The sequence below is a fragment of the Magnusiomyces paraingens genome (assembly GCF_902498895.1).
Source record: "Magnusiomyces paraingens strain CBS 517.90 genome assembly, contig: contig2, whole genome shotgun sequence".
NCBI classification, from domain to species: Eukaryota; Fungi; Ascomycota; class Dipodascomycetes; order Dipodascales; family Dipodascaceae; genus Magnusiomyces; species Magnusiomyces paraingens.
Window position 1 is genome coordinate 3,319,358 of NW_022474068.1, and position 16,746 is coordinate 3,336,103.

Consider the following 16,746-nt stretch of genomic DNA (forward strand, 5'->3'; position numbering starts at 1 on the left):
ATAGTGATTAAAAAAACTATGAAGTTTAGTAACTTTTATTCTATTGTTAGATATAGTTAGATATAGTTAGTTGCTAAACACAAGTTTACTTAATCATGTTAAAGGACATAAATAACATTAGTTGGCCTTTTGAACAAACATTTAACAAAAAAAAAGTTTTTTTTTTTGAGGCCTAAACATTTATAACCAAATATGCTTAAAAACAAGTATAAACATTACTAAAAAAAACAGAGTAAAAACTAAAATTATTTGTAAAAAAAACTCATGACTAAACATGTTTTATGTTCGACACAACAATTTGTAAGATCATTTAAAAATTTCAAAAATAAAATTCCATAAAAAAGTATATAATATGTAAATGTTCCAAAGAATTCTGATTATTTTAAGGTAATTAAAAAAAAAAAAATTTTTAAAAAAAAATGGCAAAACTGAGAACTAGACCGTTTAAGCAATATCATCCCAGACCACCGTTATTAGTTGTACAAGAACGCTTTCGCCTTTATTTTTATACAATTTTATTGACTGCTTTTGTCAGTTCATTTCTTTATTTGATAGTAAAGCTTTTTAGAGCATCTTAAAAAAAAAAAAAAAAGCTTTTATATAAATTGTTTGTTACATTTGGTCCCGGAATGACTTCTTGAGAACTCAATTTTAATCTCAAAACAATATATATACACACTTGAGAATTTTTAAAAAATTCAGTTTATCAGCTTTATTTGAAATCTTTTGAATTCAATTTTTTTAACGATTTACGAGCATTTTGCAATATCTTGAAAACTAAAATCAATCTCACGGTGTAACAGAATATGATTTTCGCCAAAAAAAAAAAAAGATATCCTTACTGTTCTTGCTTTTTAAGTGATTTTTTGATTAAATATTTAAATATTTATCTACATTCAGACATAATTACTATTTATATCAATAAATTTAAAATATATATATATATATATATATATATTATGCCTAACTTGTTGGAAGGTTTCTGAAATACTCAACTTTTTTGAAAAGTTTTCAAACTTTTGAATTAAATGATTATGTAATTAATTATTAATAATATTAAAGCTATTTAGCACTTGGTCAGATGATTTCTTCGGAAGTGCCTTGCTTTGATATTTTTCACCTTTCGCTTTGTTCACCATCACTTTTTCATACTCCACTTTTTTTTTTTTTTGTTCAAATCCATCAAATAATAATGTCTTCCTATCTTATTCAAACTGCTCTTAAGTCTTCACGTCGTTCTATTGGCAATGCTGTCAATACATCTTACCGTGCTACTCTGTTAGCCACCCGCCCTGTTGCTATTAGATCGGCACAAGCTTCTGCGTACCCAACCCAATTTCAGAGACATTTCTCTGGCTCCATGCCAACCCTTAAGAAGGCTAGCAAGGAAAAGGGCAAAGGTAAAGACCACAAGGGTGGCTCAAAAGCTCCTGCTGCAGATGAGGTCGAGGAATCTGTTTCTCTGGACGAAATCGTTAACATAGCAGAGCTTCAGCAAAAGATGGATGCTACTGTGGACCATTTTAAGGAACGTATTACGGTTGTTCGTCAAGGCATTTACACACCTGCCATTATTGAAAATGTCGTGGTTAAAACTGCAGCTCACACTGAAGAGCCTGTTAAGAACATTGCTCGTGTGGCAATGAAGGGTCCTAGAGCAATCACCATTACCGCTTTTGATGCTGCAGATGTCAAGCATATCATCTCGGCAGTCATCGGTGCCAATCTTAATCTGAACCCTCAGCCTGATCCTAAGCAGGAACAGGTTCTCAGAGTTCCCTTGCCTCCTACTACTTCTGAGACTAAAAAGGAGATTATCAAGAATCTTAAACATGAGTTTGAACATTTCAAGAACTCTCCTACCAAGAAGTCATTGACTTCCATTCGCGGCGAAGCAATGAAGGCCTTAAAAAAGGTTACTATTTCTAAAACAGATCTTTTTACTGTCAAGACCAAAATCGAGGATGCTTACAAAGCTAAGTGCAATACACTTGCCGAGGTTTTAAAGCAGGCTGAAGCAGCTACAATGAAAGATTAATCTACCAACAATGCTATGATTGTACTAGTTTTCATTAACGATTTCTTGTAAATAATAAATTTTATACCCATCCATTAAAATCCAACTCATCTATATTAGGGTAATATTGATCCGGAATACTTATCAATTCTTGAGAAAAATTCCTTCTTTTACCAACATCAATGCAAATAGAAGATTCATTATTATCAACCTTTTGATAAGTCCAAGGAATTGGCTTTAACCAGTCAAATTTGAAATCAAACCCTTCACTTTCTATTTCCCGTTTCTTTTTTTCAGGGACTGGATATTTAATTAAAATTTGCAAAAGATTCTTTTGGTCAAAGCATAAATTGATCAAGTTGGTCAATGGATAAAAGAAACTATACTTTTTCACGTCCTGTATTAAAAGATATTGCGTTGATGGAAGTTTTTTCTCCATTTCACTTAAAAATGAATTCACAAGCCGTAAACTACCAAAAAATCCATTAAACTGATCAAACATCTCCTTCAAGTCTAATTGTGCATAGTCGTTATCCATATGATTAAATGCTAAGCTTTTAATAGCAGTTGAAATTTTTTCCATTTCAAACTCTTCTAACGGGGGAGTAGCAGTTGTATTATATTCATTTAAAAGTTCTTTTAACTTGGAATTACTGTCAGCATAGTCGTCTGTGAGTTTATCAAGTCTTTTGAGAGCCAAAGACTTGCAATGATACTCCAAATAGGAGTAAAGAACAACGCCTTTTTCACCATTTAGAAAAAACGGATCAATTTCTAAAGACACTTTTGTAACATTTGGCAAAAAAGGAACAGAATCAAAAACATTTTTATTTAGTGGTAAACTAGCAGCCCAATAAGTATTTATAGTTACTGAAGATAGGTATTCCCAATTTAAATTGAAAACTTGGGCAGACATAGGGAACGTAGTAGTCTTAATATTTGGGAAACGAATGGGAGTAATTAAATCTTTGATACTAAGAGGATCATAATTATTGTCAAATCTAATCTCACTGATAATTGGAAAAGTATGCTGAGAAGTCATAGGAATGAATCTAAGACGACGAGAGAACCCACAAATTTGAAGAACACATTTTTTTAAATTAAGTTTAACGTTGGAAATATTCGCCAAGTTCCTTGATATATAAATTTCTCCTTCTGAATAGTATACAGTCATTGAATGAATAAATAGCTCTTCGATTAAAGAAAGCTTTGAAAGGTCTGAAGCACAGACTTCGGGAATTTCATCAAAATTAAGAGTTAGCATTCGTAGAATATTGACATTTAAATGTAATTCCTGGAAAAACAGATATTTATTGCTAATTATTACCTGTAGCTTGCTCATGTATCGTCTCATTGTTTTATCAAAAATAGTTTTTAAATCCTCTTGTGATGTATTTGGTTGTAGACTAAACCTAAGTTTACTATCGCTTTTATAACCAGGTAATAATGGTGAGGAAATGTTTGGGAAATAAATATAATTGTAGATCCATGAGCTTGCTGTAAGGAAAGATATCTCAGTGAGTTTTGGATATTTATCAAATGGGAAATGTCTTCCAACTATTTCATTTAAATCTTCTACTACTTGAAAAAAAATATCAAAAGAAATTGATTTAATGTACTGGCTCTTAAACCAAGAGTATTTTGAAGGTTGGAAAACAGCATTAATTGGAATTGGATGATAATCTGTTGAACAAAATGTTACTTCGCAGTGGCTCCACGCTGCAGATTGATATATATTTCTTAGTGCTAAAGAAGTTTTATAGATTGCAACAAGAGAACTGTTTGGTAGATATTCCTGAAGCTCCAAGTGAATATCATTCGGGAGTGTCTGAAAAGAAGGATAATCTTGGGGCATTTTTGAGAAATAAAAACATTTAGAAGGTTAAGGTGATTCAAAAAGATAAGTTTCTAAATAAGATATTCCAGTATTTATATAAATTGTCTATTGATAAAGACAAAAAAAAAAAAAAAAAAAAATAGTAGTGGGGCTGGAGTGGGGAAAACAAAACCAGGCTGACTGACTCCTTATGGCCGGTCTATCCCTCCGGAAGCGGGGTGTTTGTCGGAGTAGTTAGACAAAATAGCATGTCATCATTTTCAACAATACATAGCTATTGAAATAAACCATTTTAGAGTATTTAAACTGGCATCTTGGCATTTGAATTGTTGTGACGCAGACTAAAGTAAAGAAGTGTGTCTGGTCATTATTGAAGTTGCGAATTTAAAAGAAAAAAAGAAAAAAAGAAAAAAAGAAAAAAATTTGGTAGGGCTGTCCAGTACCAAATTTACTCACAGACCAGGATATCTCTTGCAAAAGACTTCATTGATAGAGACTTGACTTGATAAAAAAAAAAAAAAAACCTCCTTCTCCATCATTAGTAGTTTATTTAATTTAATAACAAAATATATATATATTTTTTTAAAAAAAATAATTTATCATTTATTTTTACAGTCGTAACTTTAACGTTATGTAATTTTTCCCATCATAAAAGTAGAAAAGTTATTTATACCTTATGGTTTGTTTATATCATGGTTCCATTGATATAATAATGTATCTTAAAAAAAGAGTGTACCATTTTCTAGTATACTTTTTTTTTTCTCCTTTATTTTATTTTTATTTTTATTTTTTTTTCCCCACCTCTCTCAGAGAAGTTTCTTCATGTGCTTCTGCTCAATTCAAGTAAGCCTCTAAGACGATTCCAAATGCCCCAGCCGTATCCGACGACGTTAATTGTTTTAGCAATTTTCCATGCTCGCTTTACGTCGGGAATTGGATAGTCCAAAGGCCGTGGGATGGAGCTATGAATAAAGGGGAATTTGTCTCTGCATATAGATTTAGCCAGACACAAGCCTTGAAGACCCTCCTCACCACCAAACTTGCCGTAACCACTTCCCTTGGTGCCACCAAATGGTAACTGGCAAATGTAGTAAAATGCAAAATCATTGACAGAAACATTACCTGCCTTGACATTGTGCACTACCTTTTCAATATCTGCCTTAGTTTGCCCAAAAACAGAGCAACCCAATCCATATTCAGTAGAATTTGCAATATCAATAGCCTCATCAACATTCTCTGCTTTAAAAATTAGCAATACCGGGCCAAAAACTTCTTGTTGTGCAATGTCCATATCTTTGGTGACACCAGTTAAAAGTGTTGGTGTAAAATAGTGCCCTTGAGGGTATTTAGGATGAGGATATGGAACACCACCACAAACAAGCTGGGCACCCTGGGACACTGCTAGTTTGATGAGTTCTTCTAGAGCCGGGAATCTTAAATCTGTAATAGTAGCACCCATGTCAATGTCGTCTTGTTGGTCAATAGAAGATCCTAATCTTATCTCTGGAATTCGCTTACTAAGAGAATTCACAAGATAATCATAAGCTTTGGGAAGTGCAATAACACGCTCGATACCGATACAGTTTTGACCGGAAGATTGAAACGTGCCGCGTAAAATGTAAGAAGCAATATTCTCCATAGAATTAGTATTGTTTGTAACGTCATCAAGAACAATAAAAGGATCCTTGCCACCAAGCTCAACAACTACTGGTGTCATAGAACTAGCAGCAGCAATAACAACCTTTTCAGCAACTGGTCGCGAGCCAATAAAAGTAATGTGTGAAAGACTTGGGTGAGAAGTCAGGTAGTCCGCATCTTCTGGCCAACAGGCAATGACATTGACGAGATCTGGATCAAATCCGTTGACTTTGAGAGCCTGTTTGGCAATCTTAATAAAGTACTTGGATGACCATACGACTGACTCGGAACACTTGACCACAATGCCATTCCCAGAGAAAATAGATGCCACAATCGGTCCCATGAGATTGTGTAGTGGATAATTCCAAGAAATAAGTGCAGCGACAACTCCAAGAGGCTCATAAACAACCTCAGCAGTCTTGTAAGATAAGAGTGGGTTTGATGGACCTGGACGTGAAGAAGGTTTCAGAGCTTTTTCACCGTGCTTGACAATCCAATTAATTTTTTCCAGAGTGACTAAAATCTCTCCAAGTGAAGCATCAAGCATCGTCTTACCAGAGTCTCTACATGCCACTCTAGCAATATCATCTTGGTTGTTGTTAATGTAATTGCCAATTGTGTTGAGGACTTTTCGTCGCTGGCTAAAAGTTGTTTTTTCCCATTCTTTCTGGGCAAGTTTTGTACGTTCTATTGTTTCATCAATGTCGTAGGTAGTTGCTGCTGGTATAGAGTCTAGGAACTGGCCTGTTGCAGGGCAATAGCATTGTATGTGTGTTGGGTTATTTGGGTCTCGTATAGAAACGGGTGACAGTCGTTTGCCCTTCCAGTGAGGAAGGGCTTGCTCTGGAGTTGGTAAAGTAAAAAGTACTGGTCGCTCATGGCGTGATGTTTTTGATAAAACTCTGTATAGAAAGTATATTGCAGGAATGAGAAGGGTGGCGGTTGTTGCTAGTGAGATTGTGGGATCCGTAGAAGTCCATACATGTGAAGATTTCCACCATGGAAGAGTCTCCAAAGTATCGTCAGAAAGGTTCATGGCAATGCAAATGAAATAAAACGAAATGAAATGAAATGAAATGAAATAAATTGAGATAAATAAATTTTATAAGTTAAAGATGTAATTTTTGTAGAATAGAATAGTTTATTTGGTTGTTAAAAACAAAGAAATTGTTTGCGATGCTAAATTGGTCGATTGTTGAGTAGATGGTGGGGGAAGGTATGTGTATAACCCAACGGATGAGTGAAAAAAAAATAAAATAAAAAAAAAATGTAATAACAATTCAACTAGGGTAGTTCTGATTAGGTTTTTTGTTATTAAAATATAGACCAAAATCTAAATATAATCATCATCTAAATAAGCAATTGAAAGTGAGAAAAAAAATATGTAAGAAAAAGCTAGAAAGAAAGAAATTTTATTGTAAGAAGAGGTTTTTTTTTTTTTGGGGGGGGGGGAGGAAGGAAAGTAGAGGCGGAAAGATTGTTTTTGGGTGATTTTTTTTTTTGTTTTTGTTGGTGATGATGGTGATTTGAAAGAGGGTTTTTTGTTGTTGTCAAAATTGCCAGTGTTCTGTCAGAAATTACGTAACAGGCTACGGTGGAAGAGAGAGAGAAAAAGAGAGAGGCTACGTTGTTTCTCCAGACCAAAAGAAAGAATGAATAAATGAATAAATGAATAAAAAACAAATGACTTCAATTAAAAAAGAAAGCCAAAAGAAAGAGAAAGACATCACAAGAGGTATTATTATTAGTGGTAGTACAAAAGAAAAAATTGTTAGCAAGAAAACATAAAATGCGGAAAGAAATGTTTGAGAGATCCGTTTAAGCATTGATGTGCAGCTTAGGAGTGGGGGTAGACACAGCTTCCAGGAGACGGTCAATGACCTGGGCCTCGCCCTCAGCAGCCTGCTTTTTGATGTGCTCAAGTTCAGACTTAACAGACTCGTTGGCTTCCTCTTCGTCCTTAGTGGAAGAACCAGAGTGCTATAAAACAATATTGTTAAAAAAATTGTTGCAGATAAATTCAATTCACAAGTAAACTTACATCAGCCTCGAACTTTTGGAACTCAGCTTCCTTCTGCTTCTTGTAAGCCTCAATCTCAGAAGCAGCATCAGCCTTGGCAGATTTTAAACGTTGAGTTCTGACTAAATGAATTAATGACTTTAGTTAGCAATTTATAAAAAGTAGAAAAATATGAATCTTTAAAATGTATACTCACAAGTACGAGCATTTTGAACAATATCATGGGCTTTTCTCTCAGCCTAAAAAAGAAAAAAAAAAAAAAAAAAAAAGGAACCTCAAGTTAGCATAAGAGTTACTTTAAATGTTTGTAAAATGATAAAATTGAAAAACTCTGGGGAGGAAAAAAAAGTTCAAGAATACGCGTGTTTAATGATTGTTAAAAAAAAAAAAAAAAAGTCAAGAGTTGCTGTAGTTTCACCAGAGCTCGCTTCTGTGTTTATTAATCTTATTAATCTCGCGTTTAAAATATCAAGTTTATTTAACTCCTGTTTTCAAATTTACCTTCAATTCGTGGTTAAAGAGCTGGGAAACGTACCTCGAGCAGAGTTTGAATACCGGCAGAGTTTTGGGCTGACTAGAATTAAAAAAAAAAAAAAAAAAAAAAAAAAAAAATTAGTACATTGTTTCAAGACCGTTCTCGTACCAGACCAAATATTAATAATGGATCATATGTTTTAATCTGTTGAAAAGTTTGGTTTATTGGGTTTTTTTCGGCTTACCATTGTGATTTGATTGTATCGAAATGAAGATGACTTTGGTGGTGAATAAAATGAAAAGTGATGATGGTGGTTGTGCGGTAAGAGAAAGAAAATAGAAAGGCGGCTGTTGTGTGTACGCTTATGGGGGAGAAGGAGGGTTCTGTGCTGCAAAAAAAAAAAAAAAAAAAAAAAAAAAAAAAAAAAATATAGAACTGCTGCTGCACAAAAGGCTGCCTAAATTTTTTAGATGGTGGTGGTGGTGTTGTTGCTGCTGCTGCTGCCATCATTTTTATAATTTTTGCTGACCGCCAGCCACCGGCCGCGTGCATTTATTTCAGGCTTTCACATAAGAACGCCATGCACGACAAAGCCGCTCGACAAAAAAAAAAGACCCGAAATAATGTGTGTGTGTGTGTGTGTGTATGTGTGTAACTTTGCATGACACTTAATTGTAACAACACTAGTATATTCCAGTCTGATTTAGTAAATTTTAGTCCAATTTTTTTTTTTTTTTTTTTTTTTTGATCTATATCTATCATGGACTTTTCCAACACAGTAAACTAGCCTGAACCATATAGAAAATACAATGGAACAGTCAAATATAGATCAAGAAAAATCCCCTTCAAATGAACCAGATTCTATATATAAACCGAGACCTTTGATTACAGAACTCCCAGATGAAGACATTATAGAACCTGCCCCTCCACTCACTTCAGAGTCACGGCCTCTGCTACAGAACTTGTGTCCAATCTGCCATATCAACCTCCCGATATATACATGTCCAGCCTGTGAAACCCGTTCATGTTCTCTGCAATGCTCAAAAAAGCATAAAGCTCAAATGTCATGCACAGGAGAAATAGATCCGGCGAAATACCGCTCACGTAGTGCTCTCTTGTCCGACGAACACCAGTTAAATCGTGATTACAACTTTATCCAGCGCATTGACCAGCGGTTTCATGTATCTCTTAACATTACTTCGGAAAAAATGCCCCAACCAAAACGTAAACGTGGTCCTATGGCTTCTGGGGGGAGAGGTCCTCGAGGTGGTCAAAATAACAACAACAACAACAATAATAATAATAATAATAATATCAGTGACTTTAAACGGCAAAGAATGTCATCTCAAAATTTGGCAGCCCCGCAATTTTTTAATAGAAACATGACAACTGTTAATGGCGTTCATATATACCAACTGCCACCAAGTCTTTCTCGGGCTATTTTGAATAGAACAGGATACTCTGGTAAAAAAACAAAATATTGGGCATGGACCGTAGAATGGATGTATAAAGAAGTCGAGCCTAATCTAGATAAACAACCCCATAATGATACCAAAACTGAAAATGATAATCAAAGTGTGCTAAATTCTTTACTTAATGCCGGTCGCAAAGCTTTTGATGAAAAAGATAATGAGAAAAAAAGTGACTCTGAAAAATCTCCTAGTAGCGAATTTTTAACCAAAGTCTCGCACAACATCCCCGAAACAGAGCTTCTTGGAGAAACAGCCGTGCGTTATCTGCATTTAAATCCACGCAAACGTATAAGGATTCAAGAACTCGAAGACAATGCCAAAGTGAATGGTATTCCTGAAGGTGAAACAGATGCTGTGATTTCAACACGTTACAGTTATTATCTTAAAAAGGTTCATACCCCTGCAAACGCACCAGTTGCTATTCTTTTAGACGGATCTAAGAGTATACATGACAATTTACAGAACCGATCAGTCGTTGAGTTCCCGACAATTTTTGTTATTACAAAAGGTACAGCACTCCCGAATCATTACACAGTCTTAACACCTGAAGAGGACGATTCTCTTGCGAAAAAGAACTCAAAAGAGTCTGATAGCAGCAGTGATAGTAGTAGCAGTGATGACGGTAGTAGCGATAGTGATAGCAATAGTGACGACGAAAGTGACGATGACAGCGATGATAGTGATAGTGATAGTGATAGTGATAGTGATAGTGATAGCAGCGACGACGACAGTGACAGCAGTGACGATAGTGATAATAATGATGATAATGATGACAATAACAGTGACGATGAAAATAATAAAGAAATTGATGAAGATAACAATGAAAATGACAACCACAATGACAACGACGAACAGAATAAAAAAGATATTGATACGTTGCAGCCAGTGCCTATAGAAACAGCTGCTGTAGCTGACGATGAAGAAGAAGATGATGATGATGATGACGAGCCGCCCGAAGAATCGTCCTCCAAACCACCTGTAAATCATTCAGTTCTATAAATCAGTATTACATTTTTTTTCATTTTTTTAATCCCCCTATATATAGACAGGTTTTTTTAATTATTCTTTTTTCCTTTCGTTTTTTTTTCTTTTATCATAATGTTTTGAACCATGTACTAGGGTACACTACATGGTTTCGCAATAAAATCAAGATTTCTTCTTGATCCAAATCCTTGTAGCTTATTTTAGAAATGCCAAAATCTAATGATCCAGGTACCGGTTCTTGTCCAGCACTGAAAAACGAAGATCCACCTGCAACCTCCGCATCATGATCTGCAAATACCTTTGCTACCTGCATAGTTAATGATCCTGTATTTCTATCAACCTCATTTTCATGAATGAGATAAACCCGTTCTTGATTTTCTGGTCCATGAGGGCCCAATACCATTTTGGAAATCTCAATCACGTCCCCCCGGCGCAATTTTTCAGGTCTAACATAAATAAATCGGTCCGAATATTGATCTATTTGGTTATCATTGCCTTGTGTTTTTTTAATGGTTTGTCGGCTCGCAAGAACTTTGCGCTTTTGCTTGGAAAGCCAATTGAGATCTAAAACACGGTACTCCAAGCGTGTTTCGTCAACATTTTTCGAATATGTACTAGCGTAAGGAAACGGTGGAAGATCAACGCGTAAAGTGCCAGGATTAATACATTCGATTTGGCCAAGAACAAGCCTTCCATGTGTTCTTGTTTCAGTCCATGGGATTTCTTTTGGTTCATCATTATTATTCACATCGTTCTTTGTATCATCTGTTGTTTCCATATCTAAATCCTGTTCCGTCACAACCTCGGCTTCTTCTAAAATAATTGCTTCTTCTTCCTCTTCCCCATCATCTTCTTCTTCTTCTTCTGGGCTACCAGTTTCGCTGGCCGACTCCAGGATCTTGGTAGACTTACTAATTTGTTGAGCTAAACCATCCGTATCCTCTGAAGAAATAACAGTGAGCATAGTTTCTTTACTGTAAGAAGAAGTTTTGGTTTGCGAAAAACTGCTGGCAGATGTATCAGCTGTTTTCTCATTGGTGGATCCCTTAAGATCACTAATAAGCTCTGTTGATTTTGAAAAATCAGAATGTTCATAACGCGGTCGCTTTACGATTTTTGAAATACTACCGTTCAGTATATCTCCATCCTTATCGTTGTCACTGTCACTGCCACTGTCACTGCCACTGTCACTATCACTGTCACTTTCAGAGTCACTATCGCTTTCAGAGTCACTTTCACTTCCACTATTGTCGTCGCTATTGCTACTGCTATCATTGCTCTCGCTACTACTGCTACTGCTACTGCTACTGCTGTCTTCATTGTTGCTACTACTATCATCTTCACTGCTATTGCCGCTGCTGCTGTCGCTGCTGCTATTACTGTTGTCGCTATTGTTTTTAATAGATTTTTTTATAAACATGTGTACTTTTGGCTTAGACAACTTTCGTGCTCTCCTTCTTCTTTCATTTCTACGTCTTGTTCGTTCAGTTCCTTTGGCTCCAGGTAGTTTAATATCTTCAATGCTTAAAATAGTCAATAATAGATCAATAAGAAAAAAAAAAAAAAAAAACTGCTATTAATTATTTATACTCACTCAACGGCAGAATCTTTTAACATAATTTGCCCAATTTTAAACTTAGATGGAACAATATATCCATTGAACTTCATCACTAGCTGCCGTCCATTTGATTCAGAACCATCACGAGATTGTTCTGCATCCAAAGCAGTTTTGGGAGTTAATAGGCGTTGTTCCTCTAGATACTTCTTGACATCTAAAATCACTTGTTCAATGATTGTGGAAAGTGGATTCTCAACAATCCACCAGATCTGTGCTATGCCACAGTAGTTGACTTTTAAACGCATTTCTTTGTTCTAAATATTGTGGATGGGATAAAAAAAATTACATGCCTTAAAAAAAGGGGTGAAAAACAGGAATTTGCTAATTAAGTCATTAAAATAAATAAAGTACACAAAATCCAAACATAACAAAGCCTTTATATCAATATATAATAAAATATTTTCAAATCAAATTCCCAATTGATTTATCACTAAATCTTATAAGTATTAAAATGGGTTGAACAAGAAGCCAATTAAAAGGCAAGACAACTGCCATCATAATCTCAGCAACTTCTAAGTATTTGATTGTAGGTCTTTCAATATTCAAGCCATAAGTAAGCATACAATAATGGGATTATGTAATCACTAAAATTTCAGACAATAGTCTGATCTTTCAGCCTAAGTCTTTACTTAATCATATAACAATTTAGAAAAGTTTGTTCTTCTTTAAAATTGTTGTAGTTTTTTTTTTCTTCTTTTCTGAATTATGTATTGGATAGTTTTTGTATTGAGTATTTAATAACGACACTAAAAGCATACCATGCTCTGTTATATATTTTATATCCTGCAAAATCTTACAAAGGTCCAGCTTTAAAAAAAAAAATAGAAAATAATAATAACACAAAAAGAAGAAGAAAAAACAATTGATTGCAAGCAAACTAATCAAAAAGAAATGAAAAGAAAAGAAAATTATGGGAAGCTAAACTTGTTGAGGAGGAAGCTGTTGCTGGTACTGTTGTGGTAGTTGGATTGGTTGCTGTTGCTGGTATTGTGACAGCTGGGGTTGTTGTTGGTATGATAATATTTGTTGCTGCTGTTGTGGTTGTATTTGTTGCTGTTGTTGCTGCAACAGCTGCTGCGGTTGCTGCTGCTGGGGTTGTGAATGAATGGTTCGAACACGGTCCTCAAGAGCCTTCCAGTTGTTCTGCCGTATTTGCTCACGAGATTCCGCAGCTTCTCTCGACTGTCTGTACAGAATAGCACATTGGTCATATAACAAAGGATTTGTATCCATGAAAAGCTTGTTAGCATTGTAAACCATTCCATGAATAGAGCGGTTCCAATGATTGTTTGCATTTTCGTGCAAAGCTGAAAAAATGATGGGAAGAATAGTTTCGGAGTTTTCAGTAACCAAACTGCAAAAGTATTCGTGAGACCAAAAGTACAGCACACGTTCAGCAACCTGGAAGTGTGGACTTGCAATGCACTTTGAAAGCTGAACAAAGAGAGGGATTTGAATCTTAATAAACTCGCTCGGCTCTAAGATTTCAAAAATGTCTTCTATTTCCACCAAAAACAGCACTTCCTTAGGGCTGCTAACCTTAGGCCAATATCTTAAAAGGCCCATAATAACCTCCTCCGTCAAGCTGGGGTCTTTTTCCAAAAATTGTACAATGCAGTAGGCCAATTGCGAATGGTATGCACCCAGGCATCGCACCTTGTGCAATGGTATCAAAACACGACTCAAAAAAACCTTGTGTTCTTCCTTAAGTGGCAAGGCAAACCCGTTAATAATACTGCCTAAAATCTCTAATAGTTCGGCAACACCATTAAATCGTTCCGTCTCGTAAATAAACTGGAAAAAGACATTGTTCATAGACCTTCTGATAAAAGCGCGCAAATTCAAAAACTTGCCATAAATGCGGTGAAGGGTTGTCTTAAGGAAATCGCGCTCGCGAGGATCTTCGCTATCAAAGAGCTCCAAAAGGTTTTGAACAAATGCATGATCAATGTACCGCTTAGCCATGCCCTGGTTAAAATCGCTAGATTCGATAAATCTTAAAAAGAATTCATAAACAATCTGCATGTGAGGCCAGGCTACCTCACAAATGGGTTCATCCTCGTCTGGTTCAAAAAGTTCACCAACAGGGTTTACTGGAGGAGGAATCGGTCTAAAAAGATTTTTAGCAAACATTTGAATGACACTAGCATACATCTGGTCGGTAATTTGAACGCGGTTGGAAGTGATGTAGTCAAGCAAATCTTGAAGGGCCTCGGTCTTAATTTGCTTTCCCGTGATATCCGAAGATGGATCATTGAAATCAAACATTACGGCACACTGATCCACCTTTTTCAAAAAGAGGTCATCACGTTCGCCAAGAGATACCTCATTAAGAGAAGGTAAGGGGAAAAGTTCGCGTCGTTCCGAAATTTCAAATCGTGACGAGTTGTGGCGTTTGGGTGTTTTTATTCCGTCAATACTGTATCGTTCAAACGAAAGACGACCAGGGCTGGGAGGGCCATTTTTATTAAATGATATTGCCTCCAGATCATGGGGCATTGTTTCTGTGCTTCCAGGAGGGGGTGCGAGCCCAAGAGCCGAGGGGTTTACTATTAGTGATGGTGGAGACAAATGGTGATAAGGAGGCGAAAGCGAATCGTTTCCATCAGCGTAGATTTGATTTTGCATTTGAGAGTTGTCATAAATCATGTATTGCTGCTGCTGTTGCTGATCTTGAGACTGTTGAAAGCCGTTTTCTTGAGCATCCCTTTGAGAAGAGGGAGGTAGGGTGTTTCCATAAGAAATTGGGTATTGTTGTTGGGGATGTTGTTGCTGTTGTTGTACATGCTGTGAAGATTGGAATGGTTGAGAAACATTTGTAGATTCTGAAAAAAAAAAAATTAGAAAAAGGTTAAAGAGAAACAAGGTTATGTGCTTACCATTGGGAGCAGCTCTGTTGGGTATTCTGTTATTAGAAGAATTGGTTGCATGATTTTGTTGTTGGCTTGAAAAGCTTGCATTAGGTTGTTGAGATTGAGCTTGTTGCAAATGAGTTTGAGAGGTCTGATGCTGCGATGGCTGTTGCTGCGACTGTTGCTGTTGTTGCTGCTGCTGTTGTTGTTGTTGTTGAGAGGGTTGTTGTTGTGTTTGAGGCTGCTGTTGTTGTGGTTGCTGCAAGGGTTGTTGAGGTGAGGATTGCGGTTGCGGAGAAGACTGAGCTGACTTGGGGGCGTCTCGATCTTTTATTTCCTTTTCACGAATATCACCTTTAAGCGAGGAAGAGGAAGATTCAGTCCTTAAACTTGAGGACGATTTCTTTTCGCTGGTTCCTTCCTTCTTTCCTTTGCTATGACTTTTAGAGCGTCCGAGCTGAATAAAATGTTAGTTATATATATATATATTTTTCGCCCAATTTGAGAGAGGCGGAAATTGCCAGCATGACCATAACCAAAACCACACCAAAAAAATAGGATATCAAAACAAAAGTAAAAAAAGAAAAATGAACAAGTGGACATTGAGAGAATTTAAAAAAAAAAAGTGGATGACACACCAAAAGACCCGGAATTATCGTTTTAGAAAGGATACAGAAAAAAATACCTGCTTATCTGAGGGACGCACATCTGGTTGCGGATTTTTTTTAATAAGAAAAACAAATGGCCATGTGATCAATCAAAACAAAAACAATAATAAAATGAAATGAAATGAAATGAAATGAAAAAATTAAAAAATTAAAAAAATTTAATAATAATAAGTTGAAGAAAATAAAAAAAAAAAACAAGAAAATATGAAATAAAAAAATGGGGTTGTTTCTTTTTTTTTCAATTTAAAAAAAACAACTGGAAAACATTTTTTTTCTTGTTTACGTATGAGTTGTGTGCGTAAGGTATTATTTGTGTTGGTGTGTGTATATGGCAATAACTGATGATTAGAAATTAAACAGGGTACCACTAAAAATCCCACAGGTTTCCGATTTATTGTCGAGAAGGGCAATGGTGTGTCTTTTGTACAAAAAAAAAGTGGGAAAGTAGGTTATGAAAACAAATGAATGATACTTACACGCTTGGTCCATCCTTTCATCATATTGAAAACAGTTGTGGTAGTAATAGAGAATGGAAGAGTGGAGTTTTATAAATGCAATAGGGAGAAGGTAGACAATTGATTAGGATTTTCACAGGGAAGCAAACGAGTGAAAGAGTGATAAAAACAAGCAAGAAAAAAAAAACAATGAAATGAAATGGCTTGTTTCACTTCAGTTCTCTTAAAAGGTCTTTGTCGATGTCTTCGTCGTCAAAAGTCTTCTTTGAGGATGTTGCTAGGAAAGAGATGCTTGTGTCTGAAATGGATTTGAATGTTGTGGGTGTGGTGGTGGTGGTGGTGGTGGTGGTGGGGAAGAAGAAAAAGGAGAGAGAAAAAAGGAGAAATTTGGGAAAATCCTGGCTGGCTGGATGGCTGGCTGGCTAGCAGGTATCCTGGCTCTTTTTGGTGGTGGTGGTGGTGGTGGTGGTGATGGCCTGTTTGTTTGTGCTAACGGGAAGCTACGCTGGCAGCAGTCCGCGTAATTGTTTTGTAACTGTCACACAAGTATATTTTACTTACCCATTGATAACTTATTTATGTTATTAAAGTGAATGTAAGTTGAATGTGCACTTTACGCCTTCCTTTTTTTTTTCTATCTCTCTACCACACTCCTTTGCGGATCTCAAAGATCGACATTGCCGATGCATTTCTCCACTATGGTTCTGCAG

The 16,746-nt window shown here is 35.9% G+C and overlaps 7 protein-coding genes across 7 annotated transcripts; 2 read left to right on the plus strand and 5 right to left on the minus strand.

The window, feature by feature from the left end:
- Positions 1-1,192: 1,192 nt before the first annotated feature.
- Positions 1,193-2,038, plus strand: SAPINGB_P002784 (uncharacterized protein; the record flags this gene model as incomplete). The annotated part of the gene is made up of 1 exon (XM_031997502.1): positions 1,193-2,038. One exon carries the CDS (start codon positions 1,193-1,195, stop codon positions 2,036-2,038), a length of 846 nt encoding a protein of 281 aa, XP_031853393.1.
- A 61-nt stretch (positions 2,039-2,099) lies between these two features.
- Positions 2,100-3,371, minus strand: SAPINGB_P002785 (uncharacterized protein; the record flags this gene model as incomplete). Its single annotated transcript, XM_031997503.1, has 1 exon — positions 2,100-3,371. One exon carries the CDS (start codon positions 3,369-3,371, stop codon positions 2,100-2,102), a length of 1,272 nt encoding a protein of 423 aa, XP_031853394.1.
- Positions 3,372-4,674: 1,303 nt separating this feature from the next.
- On the minus strand, positions 4,675-6,528 carry SAPINGB_P002786 (uncharacterized protein; the record flags this gene model as incomplete). Its single annotated transcript, XM_031997504.1, has 1 exon — positions 4,675-6,528. One exon carries the CDS (start codon positions 6,526-6,528, stop codon positions 4,675-4,677), a length of 1,854 nt encoding a protein of 617 aa, XP_031853395.1.
- A 782-nt stretch (positions 6,529-7,310) lies between these two features.
- SAPINGB_P002787 (uncharacterized protein) lies at positions 7,311-8,234 on the minus strand (the record flags this gene model as incomplete). The annotated part of the gene is made up of 5 exons (XM_031997505.1): positions 7,311-7,472; positions 7,534-7,634; positions 7,709-7,751; positions 8,048-8,086; positions 8,232-8,234. The coding sequence occupies 5 exons, from the start codon at positions 8,232-8,234 to the stop codon at positions 7,311-7,313; spliced, it is 348 nt and encodes a 115-aa protein (XP_031853396.1).
- A 562-nt stretch (positions 8,235-8,796) lies between these two features.
- On the plus strand, positions 8,797-10,458 carry SAPINGB_P002788 (uncharacterized protein; the record flags this gene model as incomplete). Its single annotated transcript, XM_031997506.1, has 1 exon — positions 8,797-10,458. The coding sequence occupies one exon, from the start codon at positions 8,797-8,799 to the stop codon at positions 10,456-10,458; it is 1,662 nt and encodes a 553-aa protein (XP_031853397.1).
- Positions 10,459-10,552: 94 nt separating this feature from the next.
- SAPINGB_P002789 (uncharacterized protein) lies at positions 10,553-12,306 on the minus strand (the record flags this gene model as incomplete). The annotated part of the gene is made up of 2 exons (XM_031997507.1): positions 10,553-11,816; positions 12,038-12,306. 2 exons carry the CDS (start codon positions 12,304-12,306, stop codon positions 10,553-10,555), a joined length of 1,533 nt encoding a protein of 510 aa, XP_031853398.1.
- A 673-nt stretch (positions 12,307-12,979) lies between these two features.
- On the minus strand, positions 12,980-16,081 carry SAPINGB_P002790 (uncharacterized protein; the record flags this gene model as incomplete). Its single annotated transcript, XM_031997508.1, has 3 exons — positions 12,980-14,886; positions 14,941-15,370; positions 16,058-16,081. 3 exons carry the CDS (start codon positions 16,079-16,081, stop codon positions 12,980-12,982), a joined length of 2,361 nt encoding a protein of 786 aa, XP_031853399.1.
- Between the last annotated feature and the right edge of the window lie 665 nt (positions 16,082-16,746).